Raw genomic sequence first — 19,730 nt, forward strand, 5'->3', positions numbered from 1 at the left:
GGTTATTTTATCCCTTTACATAGTTATCATTTATGTTATGTCCAAGTATAACAAATTAGTAATCATTTGTACAGTTATTTGTAAATATTTGTACTGTTACGATATCATTTTATGTTTTTTATAAGCAAAGCTAGTAACCCTTCACACACTTACTTGTATGATTACCATTTCATTAAAATTGAATTAAATTTTCAAATTTCAACTTTTATAATAGCTATGAAACTTAAAGCACATCAAAAATATTTAAAAATAACTAAAACATTAATAATCTTAAGATCATGGCTAAAAATGGATTAGTGGCCCAAAAAGTGATTATTTGTCAATTTCTTCAAAGTAATAGGTAGTTAGATCAACAAATTACTAAGAAAAAGGACCGGAGTGAATTTTTACAAATTGAAGAGGTGGATATGTAATTCACAAAAAAAGTCAATAGATTGCCGTATTTATACTCAACTTTCCGACGATCGCCGGAACTGAAAAAAACTCCTCTCTCCGGGAATGGCAGGAATGGCTATGTTTGCATCAAATCTCTCCAGCGAGGTATCCTTTCTCTCATTATCTCCCCAATGTTTACACTGATCTGACAGCGATTTCGTTTAACTGACAATCCGGTTTGCCGCCAGTTATGGTCCATGCTTAATTTCATATGTAAATTAGGGTGTTTCTAATTTAACTGAGTTTTTTTGTAGGATCATTAGCAATTAAGGTTTTAGGCTATGTTTTTGTTTCAATTTAGCGGATTATAGAAAGATAATTATCGCCTGTGTTTTCACCCAGTCACGAACAACTCTTTTTTTCTTCTAATAAGTAAGATGATGATATGTTCATTCCTTTAAGCATCACCTGTTGTATCCTAGAGGGACTAGGAAGCGTACACCAGATTCCAGAAGCAACTAGGCAGTGTAAAATTCAAACGATGTGCACTTTCGACTTCAAACTTATATGTAAAATTCAATAAAAAGACAAAAAACACAACAGAAGAATTTCTTATATTAGAGTATCATTTTTCACCTTTGTTCTTTTTCAGAGGATCACCACCTTCATTGGACGAAACAGTGAGGGTTTTCCAGATTGGTCTGTCAAAGATGGGATTAGACTAGATAAAATTATCTCAACAAATTGGTCGTTATGTTAAATGACCCTATATGTGTCAGTACTTTAGTATAAAATAATGAATGAATTGATTAGATTGTTAGAAGCATATATAGAATATCATCATTTTTGTCATGCTGTAGTGTTCTGAGGAAATGTCGAAACAGACAGTGATCTTTTAGATCTTCTTGCCAATTATGGTTACTTGACAAGTTGGTAAAATTTGTAAGTATCATATACTACTTCCCCAGTCTCAGAGTGTTTGAACTGGTCAGTGGCCAACCACTCTTGTTCCGCAACCCTTGAGGTTCATCTTACAATTTTACTTTTCAAGCTTCACTAAAACTTCTTCTCTATTACTGGTCATCCTTGTGCTTATAACTTTCATTTATGTCTGCATTTAGAAGGTATACGTTCTTTCTTCTTTTCTGGTCTCACATCACTTTCTTTTGATGCAGATGGGGTTAAAATTGCTTCTTAGCCCGCTTAATACTAATGTTATTGTCCGCACTGCATGGTGAGCTCTTATTCGAGTCTGGAGATTTTCTTTTTGATGACCCCAGTTGATTTTTGCTGTTGTCACTCTTATGTTTAAGAAGGCATCCTACACTGTTTTTTGGGATGAGGATGCAAAAGTTTCAGTGCCGTTTCACGAACCTGAAGAAGTTTTGTTTCTAATAGACATTCTGAACTCTACTTATTTAGTCGCTTCTATTATTTGGAAAATTGAAGATTATAATTGAACTTTAAAGGTATTTGCAGCTGTTCTGTAGGGATTGTTTTGCCTGTTTATTCTACCTTTAAAGCAATTGAGACGGGGAATCGAAATGAGCAACATAAATGGCTTCTGTACTGGGCAGGTGATGATGCTTTCCAAAACTTTACAAATTTCTTTTGCTTTGCAAATCTTGAAATTGCATTTTTCTCCACAAGATACTGATTAATGTCCTCACCACAAAATATCTCTGTTAAGTTATATTATATGTCCTTCTGTTTTCTCTAATACCATGTGAAACTATTGCCGGGAAATAATCTAAGAGATCATTTGAAAAGCAAAAGGATGTTGTCGAGTCTACTGAACAAGAAAATACAACAAGAATTTAAGTTAGATCCTCCTTTAAATCATCTCATTTCTTTGTAAGAATGACACAGCTATACTTGTAATATCTCAATTACTTGCTACATCTCGGACTCGGGTGTGGTTATCCAATATGGGTGCAGATCTAGAGGTCCGATTCCTCATAACATAAATTTTAGGATTTTGATGTGTGGATCCAAGTAGATACGACCAATAAATGTATATTTAATATATATAAGAATATATATATATATATACATCTTATTTATATTTATGCTATGAAGCATATACAACGCCATGTGCATTTAATTAGAAGGAGAGCATGGAGACACCGTATAGCTATCCATCATATTAATAGAGCACTTCCTGGTTTTGCATGGTTCCTTACCATAAATGCTGGGCTACTGTGAGGACTTTTACTTGGTCTTATTAATTTTAGATTAAGTAATTCTTTAATTTGAATTTTAAATTCAATTTTATCGTCTTCATTGTAGAGCATAGGTTTTACCCTAATGACTATACTGGGGTCTTTTAGAGTTAAAATAGCTCTTTCATGATTTTGTTCCCATTTTTCTAAGGGGTTTTCACCATATGACTATTGCAAATTCTCCTTTATTTTTTTTAAGTTAAGGCATTTGCAAGAGATTCTTCTAAGGTATCATATTAATAGAGCACTTCCTGAAATGGAAAAAGCATACTTAAGTACTTGCTTAAGATCAGTGTGAGAGTGAGTAAAAACTTCTGCCGCCAGGGAAAAGTTAAACATATTTCTGAAAATGTTTTATTAAAGTTCCAAGAAAACAAAATCCTTATATTATTGAAAAGGATAACAAAAGAAGATATTTAGAAAACCTTAGAAGAATCTCTTGCAAATGCCTTAACTTAGAAAAATAAAGGAGAATTTGCAAAAGTAGATGATATGAATACATCTGATTATTACTTTTCAGAATAAACATGAGCATAACAGAAGTCTTAGAACTATTAAAAGACTTAATGGAAAGTCATAAACAATTAACTTTAAGACTAAAAATGATAGAAATATAAATCATTTCTCTTAAAGAAAATATTCCTGGAAGAATTACGGATATAATTGAAAAAACAGAAAAATTTAACAAAAAGGTAAGTCAAAAATACATAAAAGAATTACTAGCAAAAAAATTTGCGAGTAAAAACACCTATCAAAAAGGAAGTATGGATGAAACATTAATCCAAAATTTTTTGGAAAAACAAAAAATTGATAAAACAAAAGAAGAAAATCTAGAAACAACAGCAAAATAATTCATTAGAATCAGAGAAAGATTTTGAAAAAAATGAATGAACTAGATGAACTAGTTTATGCAATGGAAGGTCTTAATCTTTCAGAGCAAAAGTTAAAAGTATTTATGAATAAAGGGGAAATAGGAGGACCCCAAGGAAAATTCGAAGAAGATGGATCCAAATCCAAAAAAGAAGAATGGCAAGAAGAACCTGAAAAGAGTGATAAATTTTTTGCAAATAAAGCAAAAAAGAACAAAGATTTTATAAAGCATTATCATAATGATGACAAATCTAGGTTCATGCCTAATAGGCCAGGAGATATTGGAACCCAATTCCTAGATTTAGATTGTAAAAGAGATCCAGAAACAAGCCTAGATTTATGGTCTCAAAATATACTACTTTATTTCCTGTTAGGAAAAGGAGTAAATTATACTGATGAAGAAAAATATATCATCACGATAAATACTTTTATAGGAAAAGTAAATGACTGGTTCTCTGGATTAACAGAGGATGCAGAAAAAATAATAAAAAATGATACCTTAGATGGATTAAAAAATTCTTTACAAGAAGGAATAACAAATCTAAAGCAATATATAGCAAATGAATTCTTTGGTGGACAAGAAAGCCCTATTGACAATAGGGTAAAAGCAAGAACAATTGCTAAAGGACAATTAGAAAAATTACAAATCTGTAAAATGAGTTATATTCAAGAATACACTTGTGAATTCAAAGAATATTACTATAAAATATTTGATAGCAGTAAAGAAATGATACCTTATCTCGAAAAATATTATCAAAAATTACCAGGCTTCTGGGCAAAGTACTTCAGAGAAGAATATGAAAAAGATAATAAGAAAGGAGATACTCTGGGTCATAGAATAAGTTTCTTAAAAAATAGATTAGGTCAATTATGCATGTCACATAATATACAAAGAAAGGCCAAAAGAATAAATACACAAATTTACTGTTTAGATACAAACGCAGCCACCCAATGGGGATGTAACGATGACAAACCCTATAAAAGAAGAAAACTCAGAAAGGGTCTAATTAAGAGAAAAAAAATTTCTAAACTAAATTATGTACCCAGAAGAAAATATTATAAAAAGGAAAAAGATTTTAAAAGAACAAAACCTGCAGAAAAATGCAAATGCTATAATTGTGGTGAAGAAGGCCATAAAAGTTACGAATGTAACAAAAAAAGAGTAAAAATATCAAAAATTGACAGAATAGAGATCGATTCTGATCTAGAGTCAAATTATTAGTACCTACAGGGAATTTAACATTAATTGAAAAAATTATTATAATTATGAAGCACTACATCTTATTTATATTTATGCTATGAAGCATATACAACGCCATGTGCATTTAATTAGAAGGAGAGCATGGAGACACCGTATAGCTATCCATCATATTAATAGAGCACTTCCTGGTTTTGCATGGTTCCTTACCATAAATGCTGGGCTACTGTGAGGACTTTTACTTGGTCTTATTAATTTTAGATTAAGTAATTCTTTAATTTGAATTTTAAATTCAATTTTATCGTCTTCATTGTAGAGCATAGGTTTTACCCTAATGACTATACTGGGGTCTTTTAGAGTTAAAATAGCTCTTTCATGATTTTGTTCCCATTTTTCTAAGGGGTTTTCACCATATGACTATTGCAAATTCTCCTTTATTTTTTTTAAGTTAAGGCATTTGCAAGAGATTCTTCTAAGGTTTTCTAAATATTTTCTTTTGTTATCCTTTTCAATAATATAAGGATTTTGTTTTCTTGGAACTTTAATAAAATGTCCGCAAGGAGTTTTAAGGCTTATCATATACAATGTTTGATGATACTCCTGAAATTGTTGTAAAAAATCATTTCTCAATAATAAATCTGTTTCCAGTTTATCGTAGGCAAATAATTTATTTATAGAAACAATTTTGTATCCTAAAATTATTTCTACCTTTTCCTTGGATTGGGAAAGCTTTTCTTTGTCTCCAGTAATTCCAATCATTGATATATTATTTTTATTTACTTCCCATTCTTTTATAACAAAAGGTTTGGCTAAACTTGCTTCAGATCCATTGTCTATTTGACAACAGATTGTTATTTTGGTATCATAGAAAGTGATTTCTATGAAAACTGATACTTTAAAAGATGTCTTTTTTGGCATTTATTTTTTTTGGTATAAAACAAGTTTCATTTTTATAAATCATTTCTATACCATTTTTTCCTATACTGTAGTCTTCTAGACTAATAGGAAAAAGATTTCCTAGGATAAGATTTTGATCACTTTTGTGATTAGTAATATAACATGGAACTGTTATTCTTATTGTGTCTAGTTGTATTGGTAGGTCTATCATATTCTTACAACTAAAACTGTTACCCTCAAAGGTTTTATAATTATAAGGATTTTCTTCATAAATTTGTAATCCTTCTATTAGAATTCCCTTTATATGGTTAGCTGTTGCTCCGGTTTGAATTAGTATTTCTTGCGATTTCCATTCTGTTCCATTATAGATTCTTCCCATGATTCTAGTAATATTAGGATTTTCTAGAATTCTTTTAGGATATCTATTAGATATACTTTTTCTGATGGAATTTCTTCCATAATCGATCGAAAGTCTAGGATTACTTTTGCTAGAGCTTCCTATTTCTTGTGTTTTTCCAAACTGGATTTCATATTTCTTCTAGAATTTGAGCATTTTGAATTTCTGCTTCAACAATTCTTGCTATTCCTAAACATTCTTGATCAATTTCGATCATTCCTTTATTTTTGTATATCTTCCATAATTGGAATTCGTAACTGTATATAATGTCTGATAATAAATACTCATTATATGGTTACCTGGTTTAAAAAGGTCTTTTCTCTTAATTTGGAAGTGTAAACTTAATGCGTCATTAAAATCTGCGTCCTTTAGATAAATACAATATTTTGGGTAATATGTAAATAGAAGCTTGGTGTAGGCTAGGTTTCCTTCAATTATACCAAGATTTCCATCTCTTGCATTCATAAATTTTTCATCTGAGAGATTAATGACTATAAGACAATTGATTCCTTCTTTCAAAGTTGATTTGACTAGTATTTGAATGCCTCCTAGATGGACATAGTTCATTTTTTTCCTTTTCTTTTCAGGAATTTTTCTAAGTATTCGATCTACCATTGGTTTAGTTTATGTTTTCCTGTAGTTTGGGTAATTTCTATTTCTTGGTATTCATGATAAGATATTTTATTTCTTGCAAACATTCTTTGCATTCTATTTAATAAATTATCTTCTACTTTAAGTTTTAATCCTTGGATTTTTCTAAATATTTCTCTATCAAAAGTTGCTTTTAGGGCGTAACCCCTTTGATCTTCTTCAGTTTCTAATATATGAACTGAATTGTCTTCCTCCTTTTGTATTTCTTTATTCATTTGAATCTGTGGAATATTCTTCAAATAAGTCTTCACTTTCTATTGATTTTATTGACTCTAGATCAGAATCGATCTCTATTCTGTCAATTTTTGATATTTTTACTCTTTTTTTGTTACATTCGTAACTTTTATGGCCTTCTTTACAACAATTATAGCATTTGCATTTTTCTGCAGGTTTTGTTCTTTTAAAATCTTTTTTCTTTTTATAATATTTTCTTTTGGGTACATAATTTAGTTTAGAATTTTTTTTTCTCTTAATTAGACCCTTTCTGAGTTTTCTTCTTTTATAGGGTTTGTCATCGTTACATCCCCATTGAGTGGCTGCGTTTGTATCTAAACAGTAAATTTGTGTATTTATTCTTTTGGCCTTTCTTTGTATATTATGTGACATGCATAATTGACCTAATCTATTTTTTAAGAAACTTATTCTCTGACCCAGAGTATCTCCTTTCGTATTATCTTTTTCATAATCTTCTCTGAAGTACTTTGCCCAGAAGCCTGGTAATTTTTGATAATATTTTTCGAGATAAGGTATCATTTCTTTACTGCTATCAAATATTTTATAGTAATATTCTTTGAATTCACAAGTGTATTCTTGAATATAACTCATTTTACAGATTTGTAATTTTTCTAATTGTTCTTTAGCAATTGTTCTTGCTTTTACCCTATTGTCAATAGGGCTTTCTTGTCCACCAAAGAATTCATTTGCTATATATTGCTTTAGATTTGTTATTCCTTCTTGTAAAGAATTTTTTAATCCATCTAAGGTATCATTTTTTATTATTTTTTCTGCATCCTCTGTTAATCCAGAGAACCAGTCATTTACTTTTCCTATAAAAGTATTTATCGTGATGATATATTTTTCTTCATCAGTATAATTTACTCCTTTTCCTAACAGGAAATAAAGTAGTATATTTTGAGACCATAAATCTAGGCTTGTTTCTGGATCTCTTTTACAATCTAAATCTAGGAATTGGGTTCCAATATCTCCTGGCCTATTAGGCATGAACCTAGATTTGTCATCATTATGATAATGCTTTATAAAATCTTTGTTCTTTTTTGCTTTATTTGCAAAAAATTTATCACTCTTTTCAGGTTCTTCTTGCCATTCTTCTTTTTTGGATTTGGATCCATCTTCTTCGAATTTTCCTTGGGGTCCTCCTGTTTCCCCTTTATTCATAAATACTTTTAACTTTTGCTCTGAAAGATTAAGATCTTCCATTGCATAAACTAGTTCATCTAGTTCATTCATTTTTTCAAAATCTTTCTCTGATTCTAATGAATTATTTTCTGTTGTTTCTAGATTTTCTTCTTTTGTTTTATCAATTTTTTGTTTTTCCAAAAAAATTTGGATTAATGTTTCATCCATACTTCCTTTTTGATAGGTGTTTTTACTCGCAAATTTTTTTGCTAGTAATTCTTTTATGTATTTTTGACTTACCTTTTTGTTAAATTTTTCTGTTTTTTCAATTATATCCGTAATTCTTCCAGGAATATTTTCTTTAAGAGAAATGATTTATATTTCTATCATTTTTAGTCTTAAAGTTAATTGTTTATGACTTTCCATTAAGTCTTTTAATAGTTCTAAGACTTCTCTTATGCTCATGTTTATTCTGAAAAGTAATAATCAGATGTATTCATATCATCTATAATTACTTCAGGATAATTATAATTTATTTCATACATGAAAAACTCTTCTTCAGATTTTTCTAATGTAATTTTACTTATGATTTTCTTTTTAAATCTTCATTTAAATATTTGATTACCTGTAGTATTGATACTAAGGTTTTTTCTTCTATATACCATAGAGGTTTAACTAGAGTAAAATCTAGTTCCATTAGTTTATATATATATATATATATATATATATATACATATTTTGATTAATTAGTGACATTAAACTAAAACTAGTAAATTTAATTCTTATAAACACCTACTTTTATTCACAAGATATCTCGTGTAATAGCAAAGTGTTACATATAATATGAGATGCACTCTAAAATCAAACCAAATACCTTCCAATTTATACTTCTTGGTCATAGATGTAGTCAAAGCACCCAAGGTAAGTTGACCAGATCTAGTGTGGATCCCACACCCAAATTGTGTCGGATCAACACTGGTGCGACAAAGATTTTGAAGGGTCCAAGCAACATAAGATTTCTAGAACATGGGTGCATCACTAAAAAAAGAAAGAAAAAATGTATGAAGTGGCCAAGTGGGAATTGATCCCTAGTTCAGAAAAAATATATGAAGTGGGAATTGATTCCTAGATCTCAAGGTAAATAACTCAACATTCAACCAAGTACACCATTAGTCTTCTTGTTAGCATGGGTGCCACTGCCAGAACATAATATTATACCAATTTTGGAAAATATATACATTAAATATCTAGGTTTACAGAAAGACCACGGGTCCATGTGCCCCATATTTTTGCCTATAAATTCGCCCTTGGCAACATAGACATCACCTGATTTGATATATGACCCCAGCAGAAAGTGAGCAATCGGTACGGATTGGTGTTTGTCTTTTTCTTCCCCTTCTGGTTATTAATTCTATGATGATACTAACTTCATGTTTTATGATAATTTTTCGAATAGGTGTCACTGTTCCCCCCACCCCCACCCCCCCACCAAACAAAAAAATAAATAAATAGAAGGAAACTCCCACTCCCCCTGAATACTTTTACTTTCCTGGTGACTTATTCTTAACCTATTCAAGGCCTAATCACGGTGGATTGAATGAGTCACAGTAACTAGTTTTAGATTTATGTGATTGCAATTATCTTGCCCATATATCTCTTTTAAATGAATCATAAGTTACTCTCTCTCACTCCCTCTCTGCTTGCAGCATATGGATCTTTCCGTATTGTTGAAGCATTCACGGATAAATTTCTCTACTGGTACTGCTTCCATTTTCGTTTTCTAATTTGCTTATAGCCACTCTGATGTGGTTACATGGGGTTATAAGTTTGGGAATACCAATTTTTAGTAGCCTTGCTCTTGTAACATGGAAGAACTTTGTCTTATTTCATAGGTTCCCACTATACTATCATGTGAAGCTCGCATTTCTTGTCTGGCTTCAACTTCCATCTGCTGAGGTGAGTTCAACAGATATTTTGTTTCTTGAACTTTGTCTTTCTCTTTCCTTTCCATTTCACGTATCCTGCTTTTGGGGAGGATTGGTGTAAAACACAATTCACTTTCATGATTTATGTATCCCGAATATATCCCCTTCCCCATTCCAAAAGATAAGTGCTTGGGAAAAAGCAATACCTTTACCGTTCGGAAGACTGTGACTTTATGAGCTAACAAATTATAACTGGATATCCTTTCCATATGAAAGCCTTGTTGGTTCTGCTATTGAAGAGAAAACCGAGGAAAGATTGAAGAATAACATGTTTGGGAGGAGAAGATAGATGAAGTCATGAAGAGATATACAGAGATGGAAAGGAGAGAGAGAGAGAGACAGAAGGTAAGTAGGCGAAGCTTAGGTTTTGAATAAGAGAAAGAGATCGTGGAACTTAGGTTTCAAGCAAGAGACAAGGAAGGTGGGAGTCTTAGAGAGGATGGGTGGGTGAGGGGAAGCTAGTGAATCTGGCAGACAGTGGAAAATAGATAATGGTGAGGATAGTAAACTATATTTAATAATTAGGATAATCATCACTGGTCCCTTTGTAACTTTTTCTAATCAATTAAAATTAGCATTAAGATGCCTTAATCTCAACATACTTGTGAGTGTATCCGGCCAAACCTCTTGGAAAGAAAAAAAGATCTAGCTGCTTTTGAGTTGAATTCAGCTGAACTGCTTAATTAGAGTTGAGGATGTAGCTTTAGCTTGAAGTTTATACTTGGTTTTTTCACCGAAAATGGATTTTTGTAAAGTCATGCACTTCTATTGGTGTTACACAGGGTGCAAAGCAATTGTACACGAACCATCTGTGCCCTTTCCTCATGAGACATCAAGCAAGACTGGATCATATTTTGGAGTTATTTCATGGAGAATTGGTAAAAGTTATTTGTTCACGTATGTTGTAAATTTGCATATCAAATGTGTAGATGCAACTTGCCATTTAATTGAAGAATATGTAAAGTGTCATCTAGCTCACTTTATTAGGATGCATTGTTGTTGCTTGATGTTTAGCCTTCTTCCAAAGATTTTCAGAAATTTCAGTGCAATGCTGGAAGAAGTCAAGAAACTGCTATCATGCATGTAATCTCATAGGACTGCTTAAGGATTCTTGTTCAATAGTTTGTCTCTAACATGTATATGCGCAGCTTCTTATGGATTTTTGAATCGTTAATCAGATTTCTTATAGAAATAAAATTTGCAGGATAAATTTATTAGTACTCACCAGGCAGAAATCCAGTTTGCAAAGGCGTTTCTTGGCAAAACTTTACTATCAGGTAATCCTTTTATATAAATGATTTCCATCGTATATATTTTGACAGGAAAAATCTTCCTTCATCTTATGTTAGCGTTCAACTGCTATTTCATGGTGAACATCATCAGTATTTATCCATTTATCATTAAAGAAGAAAAGTAGTTTCATATTTTAGTTTGGAATATGTAGCATGTACATCAAAAAGGGATAGGTTTAACCAATTAAATTTCCTTTTTTATATTTAGTTGGAAATATTCTTCAACAACCTGCGCAAGGACGAGTTGTTGGTACAATTGAAGGGCCAGCGGAGCAAGTAGAGACTTCAGAGTCTGAAGATGAATCGTGATGCCCTCTTTCAAATCAGCTAATAAGTACCGTCTCTCTGTTGTACTTCATATCAGCTTAGTTTAGCTTTCGTTCATTTTCTCACTGCATCTTTGATGCAAAAATAGGTAGGAGTGATCAGTGTATACATAATTTTAGGAGTCAATTTTGTTGTGGTTTGAGAGTTTCCTTCTCCGTTTTCCTGTAAATGTATCAACAGAAAGTGCTGATTTCCTTCAATCTCGTAGGGCATTATAAGATTTCACTTTGTTTTTAACCATTTTAGCAGACTTTGTGCAGTTATTGCTTGGTATGCATTGTGAAATAGTACTTATTTACTGGGAGTGAAGTTGTTCTGACTATCCTACTTATTCAGACACAATATTTGAAGCATAAACGTGGAATTTGAATTTAATTATTGCAAGTTTTAGTTCATTGGATGGAGAAAATCTTGTTGGGAGTGCCACCTCCAAATGGACCTTGCAGTGCACAATTTGAATTTAGTCAGAGCTCAAATGCGGGCTTCGGACACCGGATGAGAAGTGGTGTTGGAGCTATCTACGTATAATAAAGCATAGTGGTGTGTGAACTCGACTAATTCTATTATATCTGTACCACCTCCCACCAATCTACGTGAGGATTGAGTAACTCTAATAAAAAAATCACCTAGTATTGTTTTCATCAAAATATTTGAAATCTCATGATTCTCATTGCTCCCCACTAGTCCCATCAAAAGTTTTGTTTATTTAGATCACATCAACAAGATATCATATTGATTGTTGGTAACACAATTTAAGTATTATATGAATGATATATATAAAATATTACCATGCAATTCTTTTTTCCTTTGAAGATGATTTTACATTGAATTTGCTAATGAGAATTGAGTAAATCCTAATGACTAATGAGCATTTCAACTTTGACGAAACAAGGACTATTTAGAAGTTGGATTGACAATAATACAATTAATCAGTGGTACAAATTAAAACTCTGACTTACCTGGGGACTTAATTGTATCTTTTCAATAATTAGACGACCAGTTTGTAAATAATTACATTAAACCCCTCCACTTTTCCCATTGCGGGGTCCATCGGCAAGCAGCAAAATATATTAAAAGCAACCGACTTCGGCGGTTTCAGGTCATTCTTCTCAATCTACTATCACTCATGGCGGCGGCGGTAGCGGTAGCGGAGACCCGAAAGCTCCCGCGGCCGGGAAGGGGCGGAGTTGTGTCCCTCGGCCTGACAGATGAAGAAGCTAGAGTTCGTGCTATAACGGAGATCGTCAACAACATGGTGGAACTCTCACGGAAAGGCAAAGATGTAGACCTAAATGCGCTAAAGTCAGCAGCGTGCCGCAAATACGGGCTCTCTCGGGCTCCTAAGTTGGTAGAGATGATCGCTGCTTTGCCTGACTCAGAACGTGAAACACTGCTTCCCAAACTCCGAGCCAAGCCTGTCCGTACAGCCTCTGGAATAGCTGTCGTAGCTGTAATGTCCAAGCCTCATCGTTGTCCTCATATAGCTACCACCGGAAACATTTGTGTCTATTGCCCTGGTGGCCCTGATTCTGATTTTGAGTACAGTACACAGTCATACACTGGATATGAGCCTACTAGTATGCGAGCTATTCGAGCTAGGTGAGCATCACATACATAGGTGTATTTGCAGTTTGATATTCTCCTTCCGTCAATTTGCAATCGAATGGAAGTAGTTATCCTGAATTATGCCTTAGGATTTCAAATTTCATCTATATAGTTTACTGATAAGTGAGAAGCTCATCTATATGTTCCATTTTTTAAATTGGAGAAGTTTTGCTGTTATCACCGGAAAGTATCATACGTAAGATAAGGATTTAATGCTGGTTGATGTGTCTTTGCATCCGAGATTTGTTAAACCTTCCATATACTTTTTTCTTGTTGGAAAAAAATGTGGCATTCCTTATATGTGGCTAATTAAAAAGTTGTTATACTCACTTACTCAAAAAAGTAATCTTTGGAAAGACAAGATCAGGATTTGTACTTATGTGGTTCATTTTTTCAGATACAACCCTTATGTACAAGCTCGAAGCCGGATTGATCAACTTAAGAGATTGGGTCACAGTGTTGACAAGGTTTTTCCCCTTTGGAAGTACTACTTAATCTTTTCTGATTTTGGAAAATTGTTCTGAAATTGGCTGCTTTCCTCACAGTTACGAATGTCTTATTGCAGGTTGAATTTATCTTGATGGGAGGTACATTCATGTCATTGCCTGCTGAATACCGTGATTACTTCACACGGAATCTTCATGATGCTTTATCCGGACATACTTCTGCCAATGTTGAAGAGGCTGTCGCGTACTCCGAACATGGGGCGACAAAGTGCATTGGGATGACAATTGAAACGTGAGTAACTATTGGCTACATGAGAGCGGTTTAAAAATCACAGTGAAAAACACTAACAAGAAAAAAAAATTCCACAGGGAAAAGTACCTTGAGAAACCTTTTAGCTTATATTTTGGTCCTCTGTAACTGAGATATCCTCTTTTTATCAATTTTGTTCTCCTCTCTTTTGTCTTGCTTTTTTCATGTGGGAACTGAGTTCAGACTTAGTGTTTAATGCATGATAGTGCATCTCCCAGTAAGGAAGAAAACATATTTTGAGTTCTCATCTTCCTCATCCTCATGATTATCACTGCCATCTTTGGTTTTTTAGTTATATTATTATTCTGCGACCTTTGATTGTTATTATTGTGATTCTTCTTCTATCATATTCGATTATAAGAATACTAATAACGAGATGGAAAATAATTCAAACTAAAACAAGAAGCAGACAAGGTGCCATACTCAATTTCTTTGGAGGCTAGACGTTTGGTTGAGCTACTACCTCTGAATAATTTAAGCATTTTATTTATATCTTTTGTGTGTACTCAAAAGTTTGTATTTTGCCAATAGGAGGCCAGACTACTGCCTTGGACCTCATTTGAGACAAATGCTTTCTTACGGTTGTACGCGGCTAGAAATTGGAGTCCAGAGTACATATGAGGATGTTGCTCGTGACACCAATAGAGGCCACACTGTTGCAGCTGTGGCTGATTGCTTTTGTTTGGCAAAAGATGCTGGCTTCAAGGTGCTTTTCTAATTTCTTTTTGTTGGTGGTTTGGGTTCAATCTCTACTTTTGGTTCCAGGTTACAAAACCCTTCTACCTCTAATAGCCTTCACCCTCCCCAAGCGACACGGAAGATGAGCCTTGAAGAAGAAATTTAAATGGAAAATCAAATTTACATCCTTAGTTGTGATATTATCTATTTGGACGTATCTTAGCTCATTTGGAAGGATTTAAAATGAAGCTTTGTCTTGAAGCTGTTGGTGTGATTCTCACATTCTGACATTCAATTCCCTTCTATTATCTTTTTGGACTTCACAACATACCCAGAGGCAAAAAAAAAATACCCAGTGTAGTCCCACTTATCATTTTGGACTTGAGGAATATAATTTTATCGTTATGTGTTGTTTCTTTTGCTTCAATTACCGTATCATTTGTTGTTTCTATTGTTCTCTTCTCATTTATTTTTAGTATGGTGTCTTCATTATTATTTTTCTTTTCCATACTTGATTTTGATATGCTTTACTTGAGCCGAGGGTCTATCAGAAACAACTTCTCTACCTTCACAAGGTAGATCTTCTCCCTTGTTTCTTCCCTCTTCCTGTGATCATGACCATGACTGCTAAGTAATTTCCGAAAGCTACCGCTATGATTAAAAAGCTCCCAATAGGCCACAGGAGTAAGGCTGCGTACACCGTTGTACTGGTAAAATTTTCATGCATACCTTTGTTAATTTTTTGTAGGTGGTTGCTCATATGATGCCTGACCTTCCAAACGTTGGCGTTGAAAGAGATTTGGAGAGTTTCAAGGAATTCTTTGAAAGTCCTTCATTTAGGACTGATGGACTTAAAATTTATCCTACACTTGTTATTCGTGGCACGGGGCTTTATGAACTGTGGAAAACTGGAAGGTATAGTCTACTTTCTGGATTTTGTTATCGCACATGTTGTTTTTCCATCACTGAATCATTATTTAATCAGGCAATAAGATTGATTTCATCCAATAACCTAGTTGGCAATAGCAGTAGCCATATTGTTGGATTCAAACTTGAAATATTATTTCAATGAGGTCATTAGTCATTATAAGTGTTAACACGTGCAGGTATAGAAATTATCCGCCAGAGCAGCTTGTAGACATTGTAGCAAGGATTCTTTCTATGGTGCCACCTTGGACCCGAGTTTACAGGGTCCAGCGTGATATCCCTATGCCTCTAGTGACTTCTGGAGTTGAGAAAGGGAATCTCCGAGAATTGGCTTTAGCTCGAATGGATGATCTTGGCTTGAAATGCCGAGATGTCCGAACACGCGAAGCTGGGATCCAGGTAATATAATTTTTGTATCTACTTCCTTGCTTCTCTTACAGTGTGGTCACAGAACTCAAACTTTTGATGGAAATAACATATTAGGACATTCACAACAAGATAAGGCCTGAAGAGGTTGAGCTTGTTCGCCGTGATTATACTGCAAATGAAGGATGGGAGACTTTCCTTTCATACGAAGATACACGCCAGGTATGTCAATTCAGCTGTGTTTCCCTTTGCCGATTTACAACTCCTTCCTTGCTCTAGTGCCAAGCTAATAAATTGAACTCAATATATTTTGCTGCCAAAAGCGGTAACTGGTTCTAGATTCTTGAACAATAAAAAAAGGTTACTTGTTCTAGATTTGTTTTACTTCTGCGGTGGGATCAGCACATAACTTCTATACAGTGATGTAAGCAAACCTTTTTTTCTTTTTCTTTTTACATTTTAAGGAAATTTCTTCGGAATCGTGACCTGCAATTTAAAAACGAAGAAAATGGTCCAGGATATTCTTCTTTTCAACTTTTAAATTTGATAAGATTGTAGATAGTAAACAAGTCTTGCTGGTAAACTATTGCGAAGTATTGTTTACTTCCACTCTTGAAGAGTTCATGTAATTGCTGAAAAACTTGTTGTCTCACATCTTTGCCAGTCATTGTATGACTGTTAACGTCTTTAATATAAGAAGGGACCTTTCTTTTCATTATGATGCAGGATATTCTTGTTGGATTGCTACGGCTGCGGAAGTGTGGGCGGAATGTGACTTGCCCAGAACTCACGGGAAAGTGTTCAATTGTTCGTGAGCTTCATGTGTATGGGACTGCAGTTCCTGTTCATGGTCGAGACACAGATAAGCTGCAGCACCAGGGTTATGGTACTCTGCTGATGGAGGAGGCTGAGCGGATTGCTCGGAGGGAGCATAGGTCGACCAAAATCGCTGTTATCTCGGGTGTAGGGACCCGACATTACTACAGAAAGCTAGGCTATGAGCTTGAAGGTCCTTACATGGTAAAAAGTCTTGTGTAGAACTATGTTGTTATTTTGCTGCAAGATCTTACACCTTGCGACTAATTTTGTATCACGGTAGATTGTATTTTAAATGGTATGCATATTACGATGCTAGTAAAGACAAGTATCAAAGAGAGAACCCATTTTATTATATGCTTCATTTGGAAATTTATAAGCTCTAAAATGGAATTCTATTTTGCTTTCGGTCTTAATAATTTAAACACTTAATGTTGTATTTGAATTTTCATATTATGTAAAAACTAAAATAAGAAGTGATTCTAAAAGGAAACAAAATACATTTAATTATTGAATTAGTTCAAATATCCATTAAAGACAAACGAATAAATTGAGTTGAATAATATAATTTAACATATTCTGAAATTAGGAACAATTGATCAAGCCACGTGTCTCACTTCAACTTTAAAAGGTTAATTACTATCTTTAACTAGAGCCGTCAATATGGGCTAGGCCTGTTGGGCCGGCCTGGCCTAACTCGGAATTTAATAGGGCTGGGCTAAAAATTTTGGAGCCCATTTAAAAAAAGGGCTTTTTAGCCCGGCCTGAATAAGCCTGCTGATTTGTGGGGCTTGAGAAATATAGGTAGGGCCGGCCCGTGGGCTAATACAAATTAATTAAAAATATATAATATAATATTAAAATTTAAAATTAAAGAGATCCAAACTCAAAATCTATTTAAAGTTTTTTAGGAAATCACTAAGTATAGAAGTTGCATCCACCATGAAAATGTTCAAACACTTATTGCTACTCGAAACTGATTACATGATTTTTCTCAAACCGGTAATATATTTTTGTGTACATTTAAATATTATAATTCTCAATTTAGTTATTTTTTAATATTTAACTAATTGAAACCGCATATAAATTGCAGATGAAAATGAAGATGTTAAGACAACCTTCCCACAAGTTGATTCAGATATGCTTGATGAAGATGATCATAAAGTGTTAGATACGCCATAGGTTTCATGAAGTGTTAGATACACCATAAGTTTCATGATTTTTTAAGGAGTTTATTTTTTACATTTTTATGGTTGGAATATTGTCATATTTTTTGTGTTTTATTGTGATCATTGCAAAACAGTTAGGTTAATATTTCTATTTAGATATTTATACTTTTACTTGAAAAAAAACTTAATAAATATTATAAAGATAATTTTATTTGTGGATTTGATTAACAAGTAGTAACATTAACACCATGTAATATTGTTTTGTCGATATTTATGATAATATTTTTAAATTTATAATTTAATTTAATAATTATAAAAAAATATATAACTTTTAAAAAAGTGGGCTGGCCCGGCAAGCCTGTAGCCCACGTACTTGTGGGTTGGGCCAACCGTTTTCTGGCCCACACCAAAAATGGGCTAGCCTGGCCTGGCCCGTAAAATGTCAAAGCCTGTATGGGTTAGCCCGGATGGGGTGGGCTAGCCCATATTGACAGCTCTATCTTTAACTAGTAAAATTATCCGCGCTTCCGCGCTTTGCGCGAAAATTTAATTTCATGGAATTTATAAAATAATACTTAAAACCTATTGGTCATTAAAACTAAAACACTATATTATCTTACATACAAGATTACGTAGTAACAAATATTAATAATGTAAAGGAAAATAAAAATTATTACATCTTATTATTTATCCTTAATAATATAAGCATAAATTAATGACTGTAAAAATACATATCAGGATCTGTAACATGAGTAAAGTGAGTCACTCAACAGGAGCAGAGTACACAAATATTTAATTGTGAAGAAGAAGCAGTTTCATTCATTTAAAATTAAAATGAGAGGAAATTTCTCTATTAATAGACAACAAAGAGTACTGTGAACAAATGTTTATTGTGCCTTATCGAAAATGTTACAACTATTTGGAAAAGTTGCAACCCTTCGGAAAGGTCACAACCTTTCATAAAAGTGACAACTTTTTGTAAAGTCGCAACTCTTCATTAAAGTCGCAACTATTCATAAAAGTCGGCAACTCTGCATTAAAGTCATAATTTTTCATGAAAGTCACAACTTTTCATGAAAGGGGAAGGCTAGTTTTGAAAAATAAATAAATTAAAAAGAGAATTCTGATTTGTGGTGGCGCCACGTGGGCGGGCCTAAGGTTCTCTTATTTATATATATATGAGATATATGATATTTTTAAGAAATTTGTAAGTATATTTCTTTTCCTTGTTCTCGTTCTTAACTTTAAACTTGATTAAAGAAAGTTGGGAAATTCTTTTAATATCTGATGAATAATGTAAATATATAAGGTAAAAGATGAAGTATTCAAAGTAAATATAATATGCATTTTGTGCGTTATATGATAAATTGTAAGTTACCATCATTAGATTTTGTTGATATGATATCTAAGAATATTTTCATTACTTTTAACTTAGATTCTTTTGTGGTCCATATATATAATTGACCAAGAATTATATATGCCTTGCAATTACTCTAATCTCATCTAAATCTTTTATTGTAGGTAGAATGATAAGTAGGGGTGTACAAAACCGAACCGAGAACCGAACCAAACCGCAAATCGAGTCAACCTGAAAAAAAACCCGACTAGTGGTTTGGTTTGACTTGGTTTGGTTTTGAAAAATAAAACCCGACTATATTTGGGTTGGTTTGGTTTTAACTAAAAAAAACCAACCCGAGACCAAACCAACCCGAATTTATATATATAATTTTAAAATTTTATTTTATACATAAAAATATTTACTTTGATATAATTTTTAAATATTTCTTATACTTTTCCATAGTTTTTAATATTTAATATATTATTTCAAGTTTGAAACTTAGAA

At 33.0% G+C, this 19,730-nt stretch overlaps 2 protein-coding genes across 3 annotated transcripts; both read left to right on the top strand.

Annotated features, from left to right (window-relative positions):
* The first annotated feature begins 376 nt into the window (after nucleotides 1-376).
* LOC102595231 (HVA22-like protein k) lies at nucleotides 377-11,892 on the top strand. Of its 2 annotated transcripts, XM_015310513.1 has the most exons (9): nucleotides 377-540; nucleotides 1,551-1,609; nucleotides 1,855-1,952; nucleotides 9,673-9,724; nucleotides 9,859-9,922; nucleotides 10,734-10,829; nucleotides 10,979-11,034; nucleotides 11,156-11,228; nucleotides 11,452-11,892. In XM_015310513.1, exons 1-9 carry the CDS (start codon nucleotides 499-501, stop codon nucleotides 11,521-11,523), a joined length of 612 nt encoding a protein of 203 aa, XP_015165999.1. In that variant the 5' UTR covers nucleotides 377-498; the 3' UTR covers nucleotides 11,524-11,892. The 2 variants fall into 2 exon arrangements, with proteins under 2 accessions (XP_015165999.1, XP_006351502.1); XM_006351440.2 differs by lacking the exon at nucleotides 10,979-11,034 and having other exon boundaries at nucleotides 380-540.
* A 763-nt stretch (nucleotides 11,893-12,655) lies between these two features.
* On the top strand, nucleotides 12,656-17,094 carry LOC102595777 (elongator complex protein 3). The gene is made up of 8 exons (XM_006351442.2): nucleotides 12,656-13,169; nucleotides 13,573-13,642; nucleotides 13,741-13,913; nucleotides 14,463-14,637; nucleotides 15,358-15,524; nucleotides 15,716-15,935; nucleotides 16,020-16,124; nucleotides 16,629-17,094. The coding sequence occupies exons 1-8, from the start codon at nucleotides 12,697-12,699 to the stop codon at nucleotides 16,938-16,940; spliced, it is 1,695 nt and encodes a 564-aa protein (XP_006351504.1). The 5' UTR covers nucleotides 12,656-12,696; the 3' UTR covers nucleotides 16,941-17,094.
* The last annotated feature ends 2,636 nt before the right edge of the window (nucleotides 17,095-19,730 follow it).

Source organism: Solanum tuberosum, unplaced genomic scaffold, assembly GCF_000226075.1.
Source record: "Solanum tuberosum cultivar DM 1-3 516 R44 unplaced genomic scaffold, SolTub_3.0 scf00127, whole genome shotgun sequence".
Classification (NCBI taxonomy): domain Eukaryota; kingdom Viridiplantae; phylum Streptophyta; class Magnoliopsida; order Solanales; family Solanaceae; genus Solanum; species Solanum tuberosum.

Bases quoted from the DNA above. Each gene is read 5' to 3' on its own strand.
- LOC102595777 (XM_006351442.2), top strand. From the start codon at position 12,697: ATGGCGGCGGCGGTAGCGGTAGCGGAGACCCGAAAGCTCCCGCGGCCG. The intron at 14,638-15,357 runs GTGCTTTTCTAA...AATTTTTTGTAG, and splicing joins CAAAAGATGCTGGCTTCAAG to GTGGTTGCTCATATGATGCC. The intron at 16,125-16,628 runs GTATGTCAATTC...ATTATGATGCAG, and splicing joins CATACGAAGATACACGCCAG to GATATTCTTGTTGGATTGCT.
- LOC102595231 (XM_015310513.1), top strand. From the start codon at position 499: ATGGCAGGAATGGCTATGTTTGCATCAAATCTCTCCAGCGAG. The intron at 1,953-9,672 runs GTGATGATGCTT...CTCTGCTTGCAG, and splicing joins ATGGCTTCTGTACTGGGCAG to CATATGGATCTTTCCGTATT. The intron at 10,830-10,978 runs GTAAAAGTTATT...CTTCTTCCAAAG, and splicing joins AGTTATTTCATGGAGAATTG to ATTTTCAGAAATTTCAGTGC.